Source organism: Cyprinodon tularosa, unplaced genomic scaffold (genome assembly GCF_016077235.1).
Source record: "Cyprinodon tularosa strain WSP-4 unplaced genomic scaffold, ASM1607723v1 ctg137, whole genome shotgun sequence".
NCBI lineage: Eukaryota > Metazoa > Chordata > Actinopteri > Cyprinodontiformes > Cyprinodontidae > Cyprinodon > Cyprinodon tularosa.
Window position 1 is genome coordinate 538,458 of NW_024038189.1, and position 18,069 is coordinate 556,526.

Consider the following 18,069-nt stretch of genomic DNA (forward strand, 5'->3'; position numbering starts at 1 on the left):
AGTTAAACAGTAACGTTATGAATAAACCTTGAGGAAGAATGTGGCTTGTTATGGGAAGAAGTATATAATGTCAACAAACACCCCTCACTCAGGCATTGTGTGGCCTTGCAGGAAAAACAGACTGGTAGAAGTTTTAATATGATGAAGCCGAGCCTTGTTTACTGCAGCGTGTGAAAGTCAGCCTGATGCTGAATATAATAACATAAATCAGGACACAGTTCTCAGGAATATTTTTATTTAAAACCTTTTAGATTATTTACAACAACCAATAACGTCCACAGAGGAAGAACGTCTAAAATATCAACCCACTTCTGTAGGTTCATTTGCATTTCATGAATTTGAACATAAAAATAAATGACGGGCTTCTCGATTTACACCCAAAGTGTTAATTTACAAAGCAAGAAACTATTAAAACTGAGCGTGAACATATTCCTTTAAATTACTGCAGCTTGCTGATTGTGTCATTTTATATAAACTTGATTTCCAAACCGCTTTGGTGCCTAAATCTTTGACAAAACAAAGGAGAAAAATGCCCATTGATCCTGGAGCGATTTGAAACACCATCATACAGGGCAGAGTGAAGTGGAAACTCCTTATTCACTTTTCCTCCAGACGACTTATTGGAGCTTTGCATCAATGTAAAAAAAAAAGCCTTTATATAAAAGACTAAACTAGGATCCATGTTGGGAAATCTGTCCTTTCTTTAATTAAACCAGAGACAAACTTAAATGCTTTCTAACGTACAGTTCTGCTGTGTTTGGAGAAAAAAAAAAAAAAGGTTAAAGTCACAGAGGTCATTTATAACGTTATAACTGTGGGGTTTTTTTGCTTGAAAACGGAGAGATGTTCACATCAGAGAGCAGAATCCAGACTTCCACTACTCCCGCTGTTTCTGCGCTCGCTTAGATTCAGACTGTCATTGTCCTTCTTTGATGTCCTCCTGTCCTCGACCTTTCCGCCCCACTGCACCGTCTCTTTGTCTCCTGGTTTGTTCTTATCGGAGTCCCACTGCAACACAAACAGCTGATCAGCCACTAGTTTAACCCCTGAAGCCCAGTGGGCCCGGTACAGGGCCCAACTGACACCCACACTGGAAAAATGATCTAGAAATAAGTAAATATTTCTTAAATTAAGTGTATTTACCCTTAATTTGAGTAGTTAAATGAGATAGTTTGCCAATAGAATGAGAATTTTTACTCTTAAAATAAGATAAATAGATAATATGCACTTGAAATAAGACAATGTAATTGTTTTTTCTTATTTTAAATATAAATTGTCTTGTTCCATTGGCAAATGTCTGACTTACCATCTCATTTCAAGACAAAAAGCACTTATTTTAAGAAAAAATGACTTATCGAGATTTTGATTTTTTTCCAGTGCACTCATGTTTATCTATTTATAGAAAAGGCCAAAACGCAGTCACATGGTGTTTCATCCACACGCCTTTCAAATGGGGCTTTAAAATTTCAAAAACATGTTTCAAAATGATCTTTTCACAAGTACTTTTTATTTTTATAGCAGTGTAAACAAATAAAATGAGATTTAAAGTTCCAACTGACATGTGTGACTCTGCGGGAGTAATGCAACAGCAGGTATTCATTTTTAGCCACACCCACTAATGGCCGCCATAACTGGAAACTAAAGGCTCACACCTTTCAAAAGAGGGATCGGAGGTAATTGTGCGAACACTTCAGGTGATGTAACCGGCATGCGTTACATAAGTGATATTTTTGGTAAATTTCAATGAAATAAGAGCTAAATCTTAGGAGAGGAGGCTTTGTCTTATGCAGAAGATCTCCAATAATGTAAATCAGCCTATTTGTCTGACCAGATTTCATTTTATGAGTGGAAAAAAATCACATTTCCGCCTAGCACACCGCCCACTAAAACCTTTATGGAACAAAAATGCTTCAACTTATTCAGTCCAAATCTGCTTAAGGTTTGAGATGTGGATCTATGAAGTCTGAGGGTTCATCCAGAGTTTCAAATGGGGTTTTGTGGTGTTTTGCAGTGTTTATTTTGTAAAACTTTCATTTTTTCTTTGTTTAATCACCTATAAATCAGACATGGTGACATTTAAAATAGTGGTTACATACAGAAAGCCCATATTCACTGGAAAAAAATCGAAATCTAGATAAGTCGTTTTTCTTAAAAAAAAAAAAAGAGACATTTTGCCAATTGAACAAGACAATTTACACTTAAAATAAGAAAACAAAATTGCATTGTCTTATTTCAAGTGCATTTTATCTAATTATCTTATTTTAAGAGTAAAAACACTCATTCTATTGTTCAATTACTTCCTCAAATTAAGGGTAAATACACTTAATTTAAGAAATTTTGACTTATTTCTAGAAGGTTTTTGCAGTGTTCTTATCTTCAGCTACCACAGTACACTGGAAATAAGTAAAAAATTTCTTAAAATAAATGTATAAACGCTTAATTTGAAAATGTTAATGAGATAGTTTCCCAATGGAATGAGTCATTTTACTCTTAAAATAAGATAAGTAGAGAATATGTACTTGAAATAAGACAATGCCGTTGTTTTTTCTTATTTTAAGTGTAAATTGTCTCGTTCCACTGGCAAAATGTCTCTTTTCCCTTCTCAATCGAAGAACAAATGCACTTATTTTAAGAGAAAAATTACTTACCTAGATTTTGATTTTTTTTCCAGTGTATACACGTCAGATTAAATATTATCAATGTGCAATTTTATTATATCTATTATACTATATTCATTGGTCGTGCTGTTCTTTTTAGCTCTCCTTGCAGGTGATGAAACAGACAAAAGACGTTTCATCATTGTCTCCCTTTTATCTCCTCTTTCTTTCATCTTTTCTCCTTTTTCCTGCTTTTTCTTTCTTGTACTACTTAGATTGCAGTGTCCACACTGCAAAAACGATCTAGAAATAAGTAAAAAATGTCTAAAATTAAGTGTATTTACCTTTGATTTGAGTAGGCAAATGAGATAATTTGCCAATAGAATGAGTATTTTTACTCTTAAACTAAGATAACTAGATAATATGCACTTGAAATGAGACAATGCAGTTGTGTTTTCTTTTTTTAAACCTAAATTGTCTTGCTCCATTGGCACTATGTCTCTTTTATCTCCTCAATTCAAGGACAAATGCACTTATTTTAAGAAAAAAGGACTAATTTAGATTTAAATTTTTCCAGTGCATATAATCTGTAATACTCCCTGCATAATTATGATAATGTTATTTATATGGCGATAGCCGCACTGCTCCACTTGTGAAGCAAAATCTGTTGGGCTCTTTTTGGCATCAAGACAGTTATTCTTATTGCCACATTGCCAGACAAAATTCTGTCACACAAATTCAAATAACTCTAAATTATAGTTCGGGATCTGTACTTGCTTTAATTACATATCTAATTTCAGACCCTCAGGGATTACTCTCCACTTGGTTTGACAGTTTTATGGAGATTTCTTTGCTCACCCTCACAGAGGATTCCGATTGCTTCCTGAAATTCTGGTTCCTGAAAAAAAAGATAAAACATGTGATTATAAAACGAGCTTCTTGTGTTGAAATGTGCTGCAGCCTGAGGAAGACTTACGCGTAACCAACGGAGTGGCGGTTGCTGGTCAAGCTCTCCTTGTCCAATGCCTTCAGCTTCTTGCTCCTTTTATACCTGACGGCATAAAAAGGTTGAATTTGATTCGCTGTTCGAACGAGAAACCCCAAAGCAATCAGAGTTCTTACCTGACGGCAAACACGGTGGCAATGATCAGTCCCACGAGGCTCAGGCCCAACAGAACGCCCAAAGCGATGACTACCGCCATGTTTGAGGCGGGGGTGGTAGAATCTGTCACTACGTCAAAATCAGGCTTCTCTCCAAACAACAGATCCAGCTCTGCCTTCAGCTCATCAGACTCGCTTTGCAGTTTCCTGGGAAATAAATGCCATTAATACTTTGACCTTCAGTCATATAGCAATAAAATCAAAGGTTTAACAGGTCAGAGTTTTCCATCACATTTAATATATTTCAATAAAAAAAACACTTATGACTCAAAGATTAAGCTCCTACTTCTGGACTTCTTCAGCAGAAACGGCTTCTGTGTCATCAAGAGCAACAAAGCTGACCAACGTCCGGTAAGAAGCCCTCAGCGTTCGGGTGTCTGATCCATCAGAGCTCCACACCTGGATTATATTCACCGTCCAGCCCAGAACTTTACCCAAAGATCTAAAGGAAAAGAAATCTGCGTTTTAACAACAGGAATTTTTAAAAATAAGTCTGGAAATTAACAGAAATTCTACATGAACCTACTTTTCAAGCTCTGGAACCTTCTTCTCCACAACGTTAGCCGGCCGATTGATAGCGATGGTTACAACATCACTGCTGCTCGCACTTTCCTGAACTTCAATCTGCAACAGAAGGATTAATAGGATTTTACTAGACCAAAATAAACAAACAAATAAAAACATTAGAAAAATGACCCCTAAGCTTCATTTTACTGTACTTCAGCTGACTGCTCTTATATTCAGGTGATCATAAATACTTTCACTCAATCACCTTTTAGAAATTTTACTATTTCAGCTTCACTGTCAACATGGCAGCTGTTCTAAAATACACATTACGAAAAAACTGAAATAAAAGTAAGTCGATTTGATCTGAGCAGATAGGTAAGGAAATTTGCCAATGGAATTTTATTATTTTTAAAATAAGGAAAAAGCTGATTTTATTATCTGGCTTTTAACACAACATGAGAATGTGTCTTCTTTGAGTTTGTGGTTTCTTTCACTGTTCTTATTTTGGTTGAACTTGTTTTAGTTATTTATTTTATATATCCATCCATCCATCCATCCATCCATCCATCCAGGAACTTGGAGTATCCAGTACCAATAATATTTAGGAATCACTTTTGACAGCTACGTATTTCGTAAAGACTACGTTTATATAAAAGGTGTATTTTTCTGTATTTTGAGCTGGTTTATTTGACATTTCAAGCTGGGACATAAAATGTCCTCTGATTCTGGAATGACCCAAAGAAATACCACAAATATAGCAAGAAGGGTGAAAAAAAAAACCTTACCTTTATTGTGGCTGTAGCATCAAGTCCTTTGGGATCTGTAGCTTTAACTTTCAGAGTAATTTCTTTGCCCGTATTTGCAGCTGAAACCACATAGACCAGGCCTGAGGCTGGATCCACGTCAAAGAGGGAGTCCTCCGTCAGACTGTAGACCAGAGCGCTGCTGTGTCCAACATCAGGGTCAAAGGCCTGAGGGTCAATATTCACTAAATTAGAACATGGTCTGATAAATATCCTTCATTGGATTAGTGACAAACTACCCTTAAACTACCATTTTAAACTGCCTTTTAAAAATATCCTTAATCTGGAAACTTTAATGTTATTTTGTATACACAGAGTGTAGACAAAATGAAATTTCGTTTTCATCGTAAGGCTCTCATGACATTTCCAGTCCTTAAAGTGCAGCAGTGATCAAATGTAAACAGCATGGGAGAAAAAAAACATGGTGCAAAAAAAACAAAAGCATTGATATGGAAGTTCGAAACATTAACATAAATGGTGCAAATATGCAGTTTCCTGGTTTAGTGTTATCAGCGTGATGCAGAGTCTGAGACTCGATTTAGAGTTTTCTCAACAGAGTTTTAGAGAGATGGATGAAAATGAAAACTGAAATATAAAAATCATATCTCTCCTATCCTGGCTTCTCTTCATTGGCTTCCTGTTAAATCCAGAATAGAATTTAAAATCCTCCCTCTGACATATAAAGCCTTAAATGGCCAAGCGCCATCTGATATCAGAGATCTGATTGTTCCTTATGTTCCTAACAGAGCACTTCGCTCTCAATCTGCAGGTTTACTAGTGGTTCCTAGAATTTCTAAAAGTAGAATGGGAGGCAGATCTTTTAGTTATCAGGCTCCTCTCCTGTGGAACCAACTACCAGTTTTAGTCCGTGAGGCAGACACCCTGTCTACTTTTAAGGCTAGGCTTAAAACTTTCCTTTTTGATAAAGCTTCTAGTTAGAGTGGCTCAGGTTATCCTGAGCTATCTCTATAGTTCTGCTGCTATAGGCTTAGACTGCTGGAGGACATAGGGACCCCCTTTTTCATCATTCTGTTTCATCTCTATTCTCCCACTCTGCAGAATCTCTAACGTTCTGCTCTCTCTGCTTTTTCTCATAGTAGCTTCATCTGGTCTGTTCCTGTTTGGCTGTGACTCCATCCTGGAGAGAAATATCAGCTGTGCTGCTGCCATCAACACCTTTGTTCATAGATGTTGGAGCTTGGCCTGTTTTTCAGTGTAGTCCTGTTTCTCTGACTGTGACTAACTGGATGTGCTCTCTTTGTCCTCTGGCTCGGAGCTCGTCTGCCTGGCTGTGTGTATCCTGGACAGGGCCGCCTTTTACAGCTGCTTTTTGTATTTCTGCTTCTGTCTCCTTGAACCCCAGTCGGCTTCTTCCTGTTTCTTCCTGTTAAAAGGGAGGTTTTCCTCTCCACTGTCGCTACAAGAATGATTAGTGTGAGGGATTGCATTCAAGTCAATGAGCCAATGCAATCAACTGGTTTTCCTTACATAGAAAACTTTGAATGAATCTGACTGGATGATCTGGTTGAATTGTAAAGTGCCTTGAGATGACGTGTGTTGTGAATTGTCGCTATAGAAATAAACTAAATGGAACTGATAACAACATCACTTTTATCCACACCATTTTCATTTAACCCTATTTTCTGTATTAAAATGTTTTTATGTGATATTCTAACATTAAATTGTGTTTTTAATAGCTGTAGCTACGTGGCTGGGGAAGCTAAAGCCATGTAGCTACATCATAAAGCTAAATGGATCCAAAAGCTGAACAGGTTTACTAGGACTGATTGGGTTCCCTTTACACTCAAAATAATAATGCAACCACTTTTGGTATTTACCTAATCATATTTAGTGACTTTAACACAATTGTTTTATGTCCTACCCTGCTTACATGAAACAACTATGTTAAAGTAACTAAATATGATGCCAAAAATGGTTGCATTATTTTTTTCAGCGTACATGGACCAGGATTCATAACTGATACATGTGACTATAGGGTGTCATTCAGTTCAGTTTATTTATATAGCGCCAAATCACATCACATGTCATCTCAAGGCACTTTACAGAAACTAATCAACCAGATCAGACAGTCAAACTGATTCAAAGTTTTCTGCCAAAGGAAAACCGGTTGATTGCTCAACTCAAAAGCAATTTCTCACTCTAAGCTTATTGTAGCGACAGTGGAAAGGAAAAACTCCCTTTGAACAGGAAGAAACCTCCAGCAGAACCAGGCTCAGTGTGAGCGGCCATCTGCTGAGGCCGACTGGGGTTCAATCAGGTAGAACAAAACCTCTGAGTAAACATTTAATGTCCCATGAAATCTGCCGCCCGTGCAGGATAAAGCTGTGTCAGCTGGATGTTTGGACATCATTTAATGTTAGTCATTTTTTCTAATTCCTGCGCTGTTTCTCATCTGATGAGGGAAACATGCCAGGTTGTCCTCAGTGGTCACATGATGAATGGAACAGAGATAAAAGATGGTGAGTTTCCTTCATTCCTGACAGTCAGATATGAGTCATTTTAGAAGACACGGTGACCATGAAACTTTAATGGGCTACTGGGAGGGTTTCAGGTCAAAGTTCACAAAACCACAGTGAGTGCGCCTTCGATCACACGTCACTGACGAGATAAACATCTTTTTCCAAACCAGTGGAGGCTGGTTGGAGGTGTATGTATTTACCTTGACCTGGATCACTGGGGTTTTGTACGGTGCAAAGTTGAACACAGAGGCTTCATATTCCTCTGAGGCGAACTCTGGAGGCTCATTTACATCCTCAACATGAATTCTGACCTAAAAAAAAAACAAGAAATATATATTTTTATCTGAGAGCTGCAATAAAAGAGCTTTATGATCAAATTGCTGTCATGTCCTTCAGCTAAAATTAGTTACCAGCGTCACTGCAGATGTTGGTGGCGTCCGTGTGTCCACGGCTTCTACCTCCAGGATGTACCACTCCTGCTGCTCTTTGTCAAGCTCTTCTTCCGTCAAGATTTCTCCATCGCTGGTGATGGAGAACAGGTTGGTGTGTGTTTTCAGGGCATAGGAGACCCCGTACAGGGTGCTTCCTGAGTAGGCCAGGACCTGCCCCACTGAAACCTCTGCTGGCTGGTTCTCCTGCAGGCTGAAGTTGTAGGAGGAGCTCTGGAAGGCCAAACCTTCTGCCAGACTGGCAATCCTTATATCCACCATCACACGAGCTAAAAGGTGAAAGGTCATAGTCAGTCAGTGGTTCCTAGCTTTGGTCCAGTATTCATGACCTGCATGCGTTAGAAGCCGCTCTGTTTCAGAACTCCTGATTTAAAGGATTGCATAACCTCAATGATGTGCACCGTTTTCTTTTACCAAGATTAGATTCACTACAATGCTACCAATCTGCTGCACAAAGGTAACAAAAGAACAGCGGGGCATCATTTTTGCTCTAAGAGATTTTAAAAGAAAAAGTCCAGTCATTTCAGACAGTGGAGAGGAAAAAGTCCCTTTTAACAGCAAAACGAGGCTCAGTGTGAGCGGCCATCTGTTGAGGCCGACTGGGGTTCAAGCAGACAGGATAAGGAGGGTTAAACGCAGAGGATGTATTTACCATGTAAGAACAAAATGAAAAATGTTCTAATTCACTGTAAACGACCTTAAGTTAGCTTGACAATACAAGTTTTCAGGGTTTTGCTGAGCTAAAGAACCCTAAAGTGGAGATCCACTCTGCAGGAAAAGCTGCTGATAGGACTTAAACACCCTGCAAGTGGATTGGGTCTGTAATCCTCTCCTGCAGTAAACATCAAATTCCTGACCTGGAAGATGGTGTTCATGCAGAGCGTGAGGATGAGACGATTTAAGATTTGCTGTAGAGCTCAGCAGCTATGTCCTCATTCATCAAAAAAATAAATAAAATCCAAGCAAGAGCAACGGTGCTAACCCGTGGCGCTGAGCGGAGGAGTGCCATGATCCGTGGCCTCAGCGGTCAGCAGCAATCTGGTGTCTTCAGTCACATCAGAAAGGTCAGAGGTCAGTGTCACTTCCCCTGTTTCACTGTTTAGAGCCAAATATTTGGAATTTCCTTCAGAAAATCTGTAATCCCAAAAAAAAGAAAACGCCCCTGATTAGAACATGTTTTTTAATAAGAAAGTGAAAAGTTAATTCAATAAGAAGTTTATGTATTTGAACTACAGGACCTTGGAGAGGGCCTATTTAGCTGCTATGTGACAAAGAAACACAAAGTAATAAGGAGCTGTGGAAATGACAGAACATAATTATCAGTTTTCCGAATGTTTTAACATAAATATCTCAAAATATAAAGTGTTTTGATCTTTGATGAAACATTGCTTTTTCTAAACCATGTTTGGTTGTAGTGAGGTATTTAGTTTTCATGTCTTTAACATGTTTTCTGTTCTACGCAGCAAAAGCTCATCATGAATAATGATCAAAAAATCATAAAGGAAAAAAAAGGGAGAGAATTTAGAGCAGGAATGGAAAAAGAGAATCTATCAAATTTTCTGATGAAAAATACAAGAATATGGAAAAGAAAAGGTAAATAATATAAAATCTATATGTTTCTGCTTTTATTTTAAATGATGTCAGCTTTCGTCCTCCGTAAAGCTCATTCTGATTGGATAGAAATTTGAGCAGACAAAAATTTGGGAACGATGATTAATTTGGTGTTGATTTAATATGTCTGTATTAAATTTTAGCAGCTTTATCACTTTGCCCCTCAGTCTCTAACACAGAGGCTCCCAAATATTTAAAAACAATAGAAATGCAACATACTGGAAATTCCCCCAAAATACATAAAATAACCTTTCTGTGTTTATTTATAGATATAAACTAACTATATTGACTTTTAATTAGATTTATTTCTTTAAAAGACATTTACCGTAATAATTTAATTCATTTTTGAATAAAATTTTTATTTATTTAATTGGTAATTTAATTATTTAATGCTGAATTTTAAAATATAATAATAACAATGTTTTAATCACGTTGTATATAAATAAATACAATGAAAAAGAAAGACACAAAATAATAAATAAATGTTAAAGCTACTTATTTTTAATCCATTCACATTCACATTTCATACAGATGGATTCTGTTTGCTGATTTGGCATTTCTGAAGCAAATCAGTTGGACTTTAATTGAGGGGTATTACAAGAGAGGGGGATAAAGTTTATTTATTTATCAAACTAAGAGCGCTTTAAATGTAGTTCACCATAATTCGCTGGTGTACATTCCCAGTCATCCAATTCAAAGTAATTCCAAAAAAGTAAAAAAAACAATCCACTAGACTTTGTTTACAAGTTTGAAGACGTTTCCCTTCCCATCCAGGAGGTTTTTAAATTCAAAACGTCAGAAATAGCGTTGAGTTTGAGGTTTTATACAGTAGCCCAACAAAGGCCTGTTTTTGTTTAGAAAACACGCAAATCGAAGCAGACAAGCAGGTTCATCCCTTGGAATGGGGGTCGTTTGACTTCTTTTGCTAGCCAGCAATGCACAATACCTGTCTATGTCTCTTAAAAGGGGGTCGTTCAAGGGAATTGTTGGCCTGGCTGAACAGGCGTGGTCTTCTGCTCTCCAGTGATGGGGTTTCAAAGGGTTGGACCTGTTCGTCTGTTTCAATTTGCATGTTTTCTAAACAAAACCATGGCTTTGCTTGGCTACTGTATAAAACTTCGATATCAACGCTATTTCTGACATTTTGAATTTAAAAAGCTTCCTGGATGGGAAGCAAAACATCTTCAAATTTGGAAAAAGTCCAGTGGATTGTTTTTTTATTTATTTTTTGGATTCACCATAATTCCATACTTACTGTTGGCCTACAGATGTGGTCTTTAGTGAACATAAAGCTTTGAGCAAACCTGTAGGTGATGAGCGAGTTGTTCCCGGCGTCGGGATCCGAGGCGCTCAGCGTCAGCAGCAGCTTCCCCTTCTCTGCGTCTTTCTGCAGGATGCTGCTGTGGTAGCTGCTGGGGTTGAACTGCGGTCTTTCGTCATTGACGTCGGTGAGGCTCACTCTGATAGTGGCGATATTCTAGAACACAAGGTTTGATTTAACACAGTGGTTTGCACACTGACACAGAATGGCTGCTCGGACCAGCTAGACTCTCTATTGGCTTGTGTCACTATGAGTGCAGTAGGAACAAAATAAGACCAGATTGTACGAATTGATAATAAAACCATGAATCAACCATTTAAAGGAAAAGTTTGGTCATATTTAGCATTCAAACTTCTGAAAGTACTTTAAATATAAAATTATTACATACTGTTCAATCAATTAAAGTGTTTTTAATTAAGAGTAATTTTCTTTTTAATGTGTTTTACTAGAGACATCCATGGTTGTCAAAGAGCACTACTGCCACCTATGCTTATGCATTCCCACTTATTGTTTTTCTCTTTTTATTTTTCTGACTCTATCTAGCCCCGCAGTTTTCAACTGATTTCAACAATCTTGGTATCAAAACGTTCAGCTTGTTCAGGAGAATCCTGCTATGTCTTTTGATAAAGATATTTTTGTAATTTTCGCGATATTCAGCTTTTTCTGTGTTTTTTTTGTCCCATTGAAATGCATGTAGAATTCTTACATTTAGGCAAAATTCAGTTAAAACATAATCTTTGACTTTTAACTACTTCAGCATACTTTCAGCTAGAAACACCATTCAACTTTTAAAATGTTTCCGTATCTTTCTGCTATTACTCTTTAAGTCGGCTTTTTCTAACTTTTACAGTTTTGCTTCTGTGATGCTTCAAACTTTAAAAGAAAATGTAAAGATTTTCAGATTTATAATGGAAGTCTATGGACGGCATTCTTCAACTGTCAGAGTGCGTGCTCTAGCTTTTGAGCTTTTCTGATTTTTCCAAACAAATTCTTCTCACTCCCTCATTTTTCTCTCAATTGAAATACATTTTACATCAAAACGTAGGGATTTTTCTCAGGATTCAGGAAATGTAACCCTCATTTGTGTGGCATTTACAGTTTTCCTGCAGTTTGGCCCAGACCACGAAGAAGTCCACACTTCCCCAATAGAAATTCAATGAGAGAGTTTCCAAAAATCACATCTGAAAATCCAACACGACATATGTTTTCGTATCGCTCCCATTTCTAAACTGTTTGATGTACAAACATGAAACTTGGTATAGAACATCTTCAGACCCTTCTTGCACTCACATTGAAATCATTTTTTCAATATCATTTATGGTTTAGCTGTTTAGCTGACTTGTTCGGGCATAGGAAAACGTTGATTCTGAGAAAATTCCTCATACTCATAAAAAACAAATTTTTACATCGTTACTGTGGCCAAATAGTTTTTAGTAGAAACATGAAAGTTGGCACAGTCGAAGCCGAAGGATGGCTGATGCCAACGGTGAAAGAATTTTTAAAATACCTTTTATGGTTTTGGCTCACCACTCGTTTGTTCGGAGGGGAAGTTTTGCTTTTGAGAGCTCAGCTCTACCATGGAGCTGCATGTTATTTAATGAGACCAGCAGGTGTGACAAACCTTTCTATTTCTCCTTATCATTAAGGTTGTGAATGAGCTACAGCCATGAAAGTTACCCCAGTCTGAGACAAAGGATAGCTGTCGCTTAGACTGAAAGAATTTTTTAGATACTATTTTCGGTTTGTCTTCAGCACTCGTTTTTTCTGAGCTGTTTTTCCCATTCAAAAAAGCCTAAGAGGAAAGGAATGATAATGCAGCGATTTTCTCTCTGTCACTGACAGGCTTGTTAAGAGTTGTCAAGGTAACCGGGCTTTAAAGGGATTTTAGCTCTGCCACTTTAAACAGCACATTTTAATCTAATGGAGGGAGACAACACTGATTTAACATTTGGAAATGGATACTGTATGACTACTGGCCATGACCCTTCCCTTCACACACAACCCTGGTAGACTTTCAAAATAAAAGCCCCTACATTAAACTCATATTTTTTCCCAGCATATGGCTCAACATTATGACCCAAACTCAAACACTTTTTAAAACTAGACTCTAGGGGGCTTTTCAAAACACACCCAACAGCAAATTTCAAAATAAAAGCCTCCCATTGCCACTTCATCTACTGCCCTAATAACAGAGGAAAAGAGTGATTTACCGATTGGAAAGTCATCCAGTATCACTGCTGGTTCTGACACTTTTCTCAACACACAACCCTGCTAGACTTTCAAAATAAGACTCCAGTGACCCTAAAAAATAAAAGCCTCTATATTATACTCGTGTATTAATTGATGCAAATGGCTCAGCATTATGACCCAAACTCCACCAGCTTGTTTTCTATTAGACTCTAGGGACCTTTTAAAAAACACAACCCAGAGCAAATTTCACAATAAAAGTCTCCCATTTACACTCTAATACAGCATCTATTTATCCATAACATGAAAAACCAGTGATTTCACATATTGAAATGGATTCTATGTCACTGCTGGGCATGACCCTTCCCTTGACACACATCCATGGTAGACTTTCAAAATAAGACTATAGGGACTCTACAAAATAAAAGCCTCCTCCTTATGCACACTGATTCATTGTGCCATATGGTCCGTATCTATGACCCGAACTCAAGCAATTTCTTTAAATTACACTACCAAGGCCTGTTGACAATACACCTAAGTGCACATTTAATAATGTAGCTCTAACATTTCCACTGTAATAAAGCATCTGCTAACCTCGTAAGCAGATGCTGTACTCCTGTCAACTTCCAGGTAAACAGATACTTTTGGACTTTTTCTTCTGTTTAAAAAACTTTAAATATTTTGCTTTTAAGATGAGTGTGTTTCTGCTATTATTCTGCCAAATGATTCTACCCTACCAAATCTTCAGATGATTCTACTGTTTTCTGCTGTTTAAGGTTTCTGATTACTTCCTATTGCATTTTCATATGTTCTTCCGGTATTTTCTGTTTATTTTCCTTTATGTAGTTTCTTTAGGTAATTTTTCTTTTTTCATTCAGCATAAAAAAGCATTCCCACTTTGCTGTTTCTCCGAAACAGCTTTTTCTAGTCGTTTTAGGTATGCATAATGATCAATTGATTATTCCTTACTGACCGGACTTTTCCTCTAAATGGAGGCTGAATTGCAGCCATCTCTCACCTCTTTCTGAGGGCTGCCTTTATCTGAGGCCTTTAGAACCAGGTCATATGTTTCAATGCTTTCTCGGTCCAAAGAACCAACAGCCAACAGCATCCCATCCTGTAAAACAAGACACCTCATCAAGATCCACAAACCTGGAAACAACAACATTCATTTTAAGAGAAATCTCTGGCTTTTTGCTGAAATTTGAGAACTTTATAACCATGCTGCTGTCATTTTTACATCTCTGATGTTGCTGCTATTTTCAAATATCCATTACTGTAAAAATGTCCATTGCTGTTTATTGGTTATTTATTCTCCAGGTGCACAGTTTTATATTGTTAGAACACTTTACAGTATTTTATTGTTTATCTTTTAACTCTTCACTATAATGTTATTGTTAGACATTTTTCTAAGGTCCACATTTGTGTAACAATTTTTTCTATAATCTTTTTTCTGCTGTAAACACCAGAATTTCCCCATTGTGGGACAACAAAGGGATTTTCTATTCTATTCTATTCTATTCTATTCTATTCTATTCTATTCTATTCTATTCTATTCTAAATATGAACTAAACCTCAAAGACTCACCTCTCTGAATCTGAAGAGGGGGTTGTGGGAGGCAAGCGAGAGGGTGACCTCTCCATTCGGACCGATGTCTGCGTCTGTGGGCACGATGGTGAATATTTCCCCTGGTTTCTCTTCTGAATAATCCCCCTCAGGGAACTCTAAGGGGTAAGGGATGCTTGGGAACTGTGGGCTGTTGTCGTTATAGTCAAGGACGGTAATTTTGAGCTGAGCTGTGGCGCTCAGACCGCCGCTCGCCTGATCCACAGCTACAACCTGAAAGAGGAAGGATTTACGCCTTAAACTTTACTGGGAAATATATTTATACTGAAAATGAAAAAAAGATTTTGTTAAAGTAAAACAAAAACAAAACAAATCAAAAAGGAATAACACTGCAGAGATTCTCTGAGACGTACAGCTCATGTTATCACAGTAAGTGTGCAGCGGGTGGAAAGTTTATCAGTATTACTGGATACTTGTTTATCTACACATTTGTGTCCTTAAGCTGTTTATTTAATAAAGTTGAGGAAAGCCAAAAACTTTATGGATATACAGCTGCCAGAGATAAACACTCCTCTGTACTAAGTCCAAACTGGGCGAGGTACTGCTGCCCTCAACACGTCACACAAACAAATGTTACTAGCTATTCTACAGTAAGAAAAAATATTTAAATTAAATTAAAAAAGAGGATTGAAAGAAAGTGAAGTCCAAACATGCAACGCTGATAGAAATGACAAAAAAAAAAAAAAAAATACAATAATAATAATCCAAGAGCTCTAGCTCTACAAGTCTCAGTGTGTCAGATTTCACAATTAACAACAGGACAATAAAAAGAAGGAACAGGTACAGTTTGTTTGGAAGAGTTGCTAAGAGAAAAAATGCCTTTGGAAAAAAACAATACGGCAATAAAAGCTGCATCTAAATGATCTATGGCCAACAGAGAAGGTGCTTTGAGCAGACAAGGCCAGGGCTGGGATTTCTGCTTCCTGTAATGCAGAGTGACAGCATATCCGCACCTCAAATGCTTTATTATCTCTCCCATGTGGTGGAGGGGAAATAGGGTGAAGCTTGTTTTTTTTAACCTGTAGTTCTCTGCCAACTTGGATGACTATAAAGTCCTTTTTCCACCGATAATAACACCATATGTCGAACAGCTGAAGGAAAGATGTATAATGAATAGTTGGTAAAATGGCTCAACGCTTAGAGCTTTTAAGGTTGCTGTAATTAAACCTCTGCTTAAGAAACCGTCTCTTGACCCAGATGACTTGGTCAATTATAGACCTATATCCAATCTTCCTTTCTTATCTAAAATTCTTGAGAAAGTAGTTGCCAAACAAGTTTGCGATCACTTCCACCATAATGAACTTTTTGAAGAGTTTCAGTCTGGCTTTAGAGCTCATCATAGCACTGAAACAGCTCTGGTGAAAGTCACTAATGATATTCTCATGGCCTCATGTATCTGTGCTCGTCCTGTTGGATCTCAGTGCTGCATTTGATACAGTTGACCATAATATTCTTTTAGAAAGACTTTAATATTTTGTTGGAATTAAAGGAACAGCACTAGACTGGTTTAAATCGTATCTATCTGATCGATTTCAGTTTGTTCACATTTATGACAAATGTTCCACATGCTCAAAGGTTACCTGAGGACTACCAGAGGGATCAGTGCTAGGACCAATTCTCTTTACTTTATACATACATGCTCCCAATCGGTAGAATTATTAGAAAGCAGGGGATTAATTTTCACTGTTATGCTGATGATACCCAGCTATATCTGTCTATAACTCCAGATGAAGCTAACCCATTACATAAATTACAGGCATGTCTTTAAGACATAAAAACCTGGACTAAAAACTTGGATCTGCTGGAGGTTTCTTCCTGTTAAAGGGGAGTTTTTCCTCTCCATGTGTTGTGAATTTGGCGCTATATAAATAAACTGAATTGAATTCAATTGAATTAATAATTAACAGTGTAGAATCAATTCTCCATTTTGGATGCCTGAGGTAAAGGGGTCTTGTACTGTATTATGACTTTGCAGATTTCCATGCACTGGCTGCAAAAACAGGTGTTCTAATTCGGTTATTTTATTTCTTTTGACTTATATTTTAAACTGTTAACTGAGGTTTCATCGGTTTAATTTTGTGGTCCCGACTGTTTTATTTGCTTTACTACCTGTTTTTATCTTTACTTGCTTTAATTCTGCTTTAATTTTTCCTTTATTTTATTGTTTATTTCATGTAAAAAACTTGAACTTATTTAAATGTTACTTAACTTTATTTATAACAAGAAAAGGACTGGAGGTACGATGCTGCACATAGGCACCAGGTGTGAAAAGAATGAGGAAACGTCAGTGTTTAGGTTTAAAAAAGTGCCAAAAAATATTGGATTTCATGATTTGGGACCTGTGTATTTGAACATTAAAATATGTTTTTTATTATTATATAGACCCAGTAGATAAACGCTCATGATTCATAAACGTAAATCTGAAATGCGGTTTTATTTTCAATAATTGTAGACATTACAGGAAAACCAAAACACATGCTATACAGAAGAAACCCCCTCACCTGTAAACTGTAGCTGTCCCGTGTCTCTCTGTCCAACGCTGAGTTTATCTTTAGTGAGACAACCCCTTGTTTATTAATGTCAAAAATATCGCTGGTGTAGACGAAGTGGCCATTAGAGAATCCACCCTGAGCAGGAAGAGATGTGTGTTAATCATCCATCAGCGACTAAGCAGTAATACTTCCTTCTTAGAAATGAAATCCTTCTGCGAATCTGAGAGACAAACAGCAACAGTTCCAGCAAATCAATTCTTCATTATGAAACACTTTTATGGCATCTGTTGCTACTCCTCTGTAACCCTAAGTGACTCTAACCTCTGACCCCTCAGATCCTATCCCACAGCTAATTAACATGCAACAGATGGTGATGAAGATTCTCAGTCATTCAGGTCATAATCATTCCAAAAATGTTAGAATTATAATAGCAGGAAGTAATCAACTCAGCAACAACAAAGCAGCGATAGAGTTGATTCCTTCCTATTCCTTTCTTCCTTGCTATCATCTCAATCCTCATCACCATGCAGGGGACCCCTTACGACTCCCACCTTTCAGAGGCATAGACCAGTATCGGGTAGTGCAGGCTTACAAAGACCTCTACAACTCCCCATTTCTAAGGTGCGGACCTGTTCTTTCGGTTTGCATGTTTTCTAAGCCTAAACAAGGCTTTGTTGGGCTGCTCTATAAAGCTTGGAACTAGCTGTGGGTCTATATACGGCTGAGGCGGTGAGGATATGGGGGCAACTTTGTGCAACAACGGAGGGACATGAGGGCCAAAAACAGCGGGGATCCAGGTGGAAAAAGGGTCCCAGCGTTCTCGCGCACCTCATTC

General features: G+C 37.5%; 1 protein-coding gene across 1 annotated transcript in view; it reads right to left on the reverse strand.

The window, feature by feature from the left end:
* Nucleotides 1-208: 208 nt before the first annotated feature.
* LOC119778700 (protein dachsous) overlaps nt 209-18,069 on the reverse strand; it is a 48,361-nt gene continuing 30,500 nt past the window's right edge. The window contains exons 23-36 of the mRNA XM_038278048.1: nt 17,244-17,369; nt 14,704-14,955; nt 14,135-14,233; nt 10,913-11,085; nt 8,980-9,131; nt 7,959-8,266; nt 7,749-7,859; nt 5,051-5,236; nt 4,285-4,382; nt 4,045-4,200; nt 3,720-3,905; nt 3,574-3,648; nt 3,456-3,495; nt 209-1,008 (exon numbers count right to left, since the gene is read on the reverse strand). Coding sequence (XP_038133976.1) covers nt 853-1,008; nt 3,456-3,495; nt 3,574-3,648; nt 3,720-3,905; nt 4,045-4,200; nt 4,285-4,382; nt 5,051-5,236; nt 7,749-7,859; nt 7,959-8,266; nt 8,980-9,131; nt 10,913-11,085; nt 14,135-14,233; nt 14,704-14,955; nt 17,244-17,369 — 2,118 coding nt within the window. The 3' untranslated portion in view covers nt 209-852. The remainder of the gene's footprint in view (nt 1,009-3,455; nt 3,496-3,573; nt 3,649-3,719; nt 3,906-4,044; nt 4,201-4,284; nt 4,383-5,050; nt 5,237-7,748; nt 7,860-7,958; nt 8,267-8,979; nt 9,132-10,912; nt 11,086-14,134; nt 14,234-14,703; nt 14,956-17,243; nt 17,370-18,069) is intronic.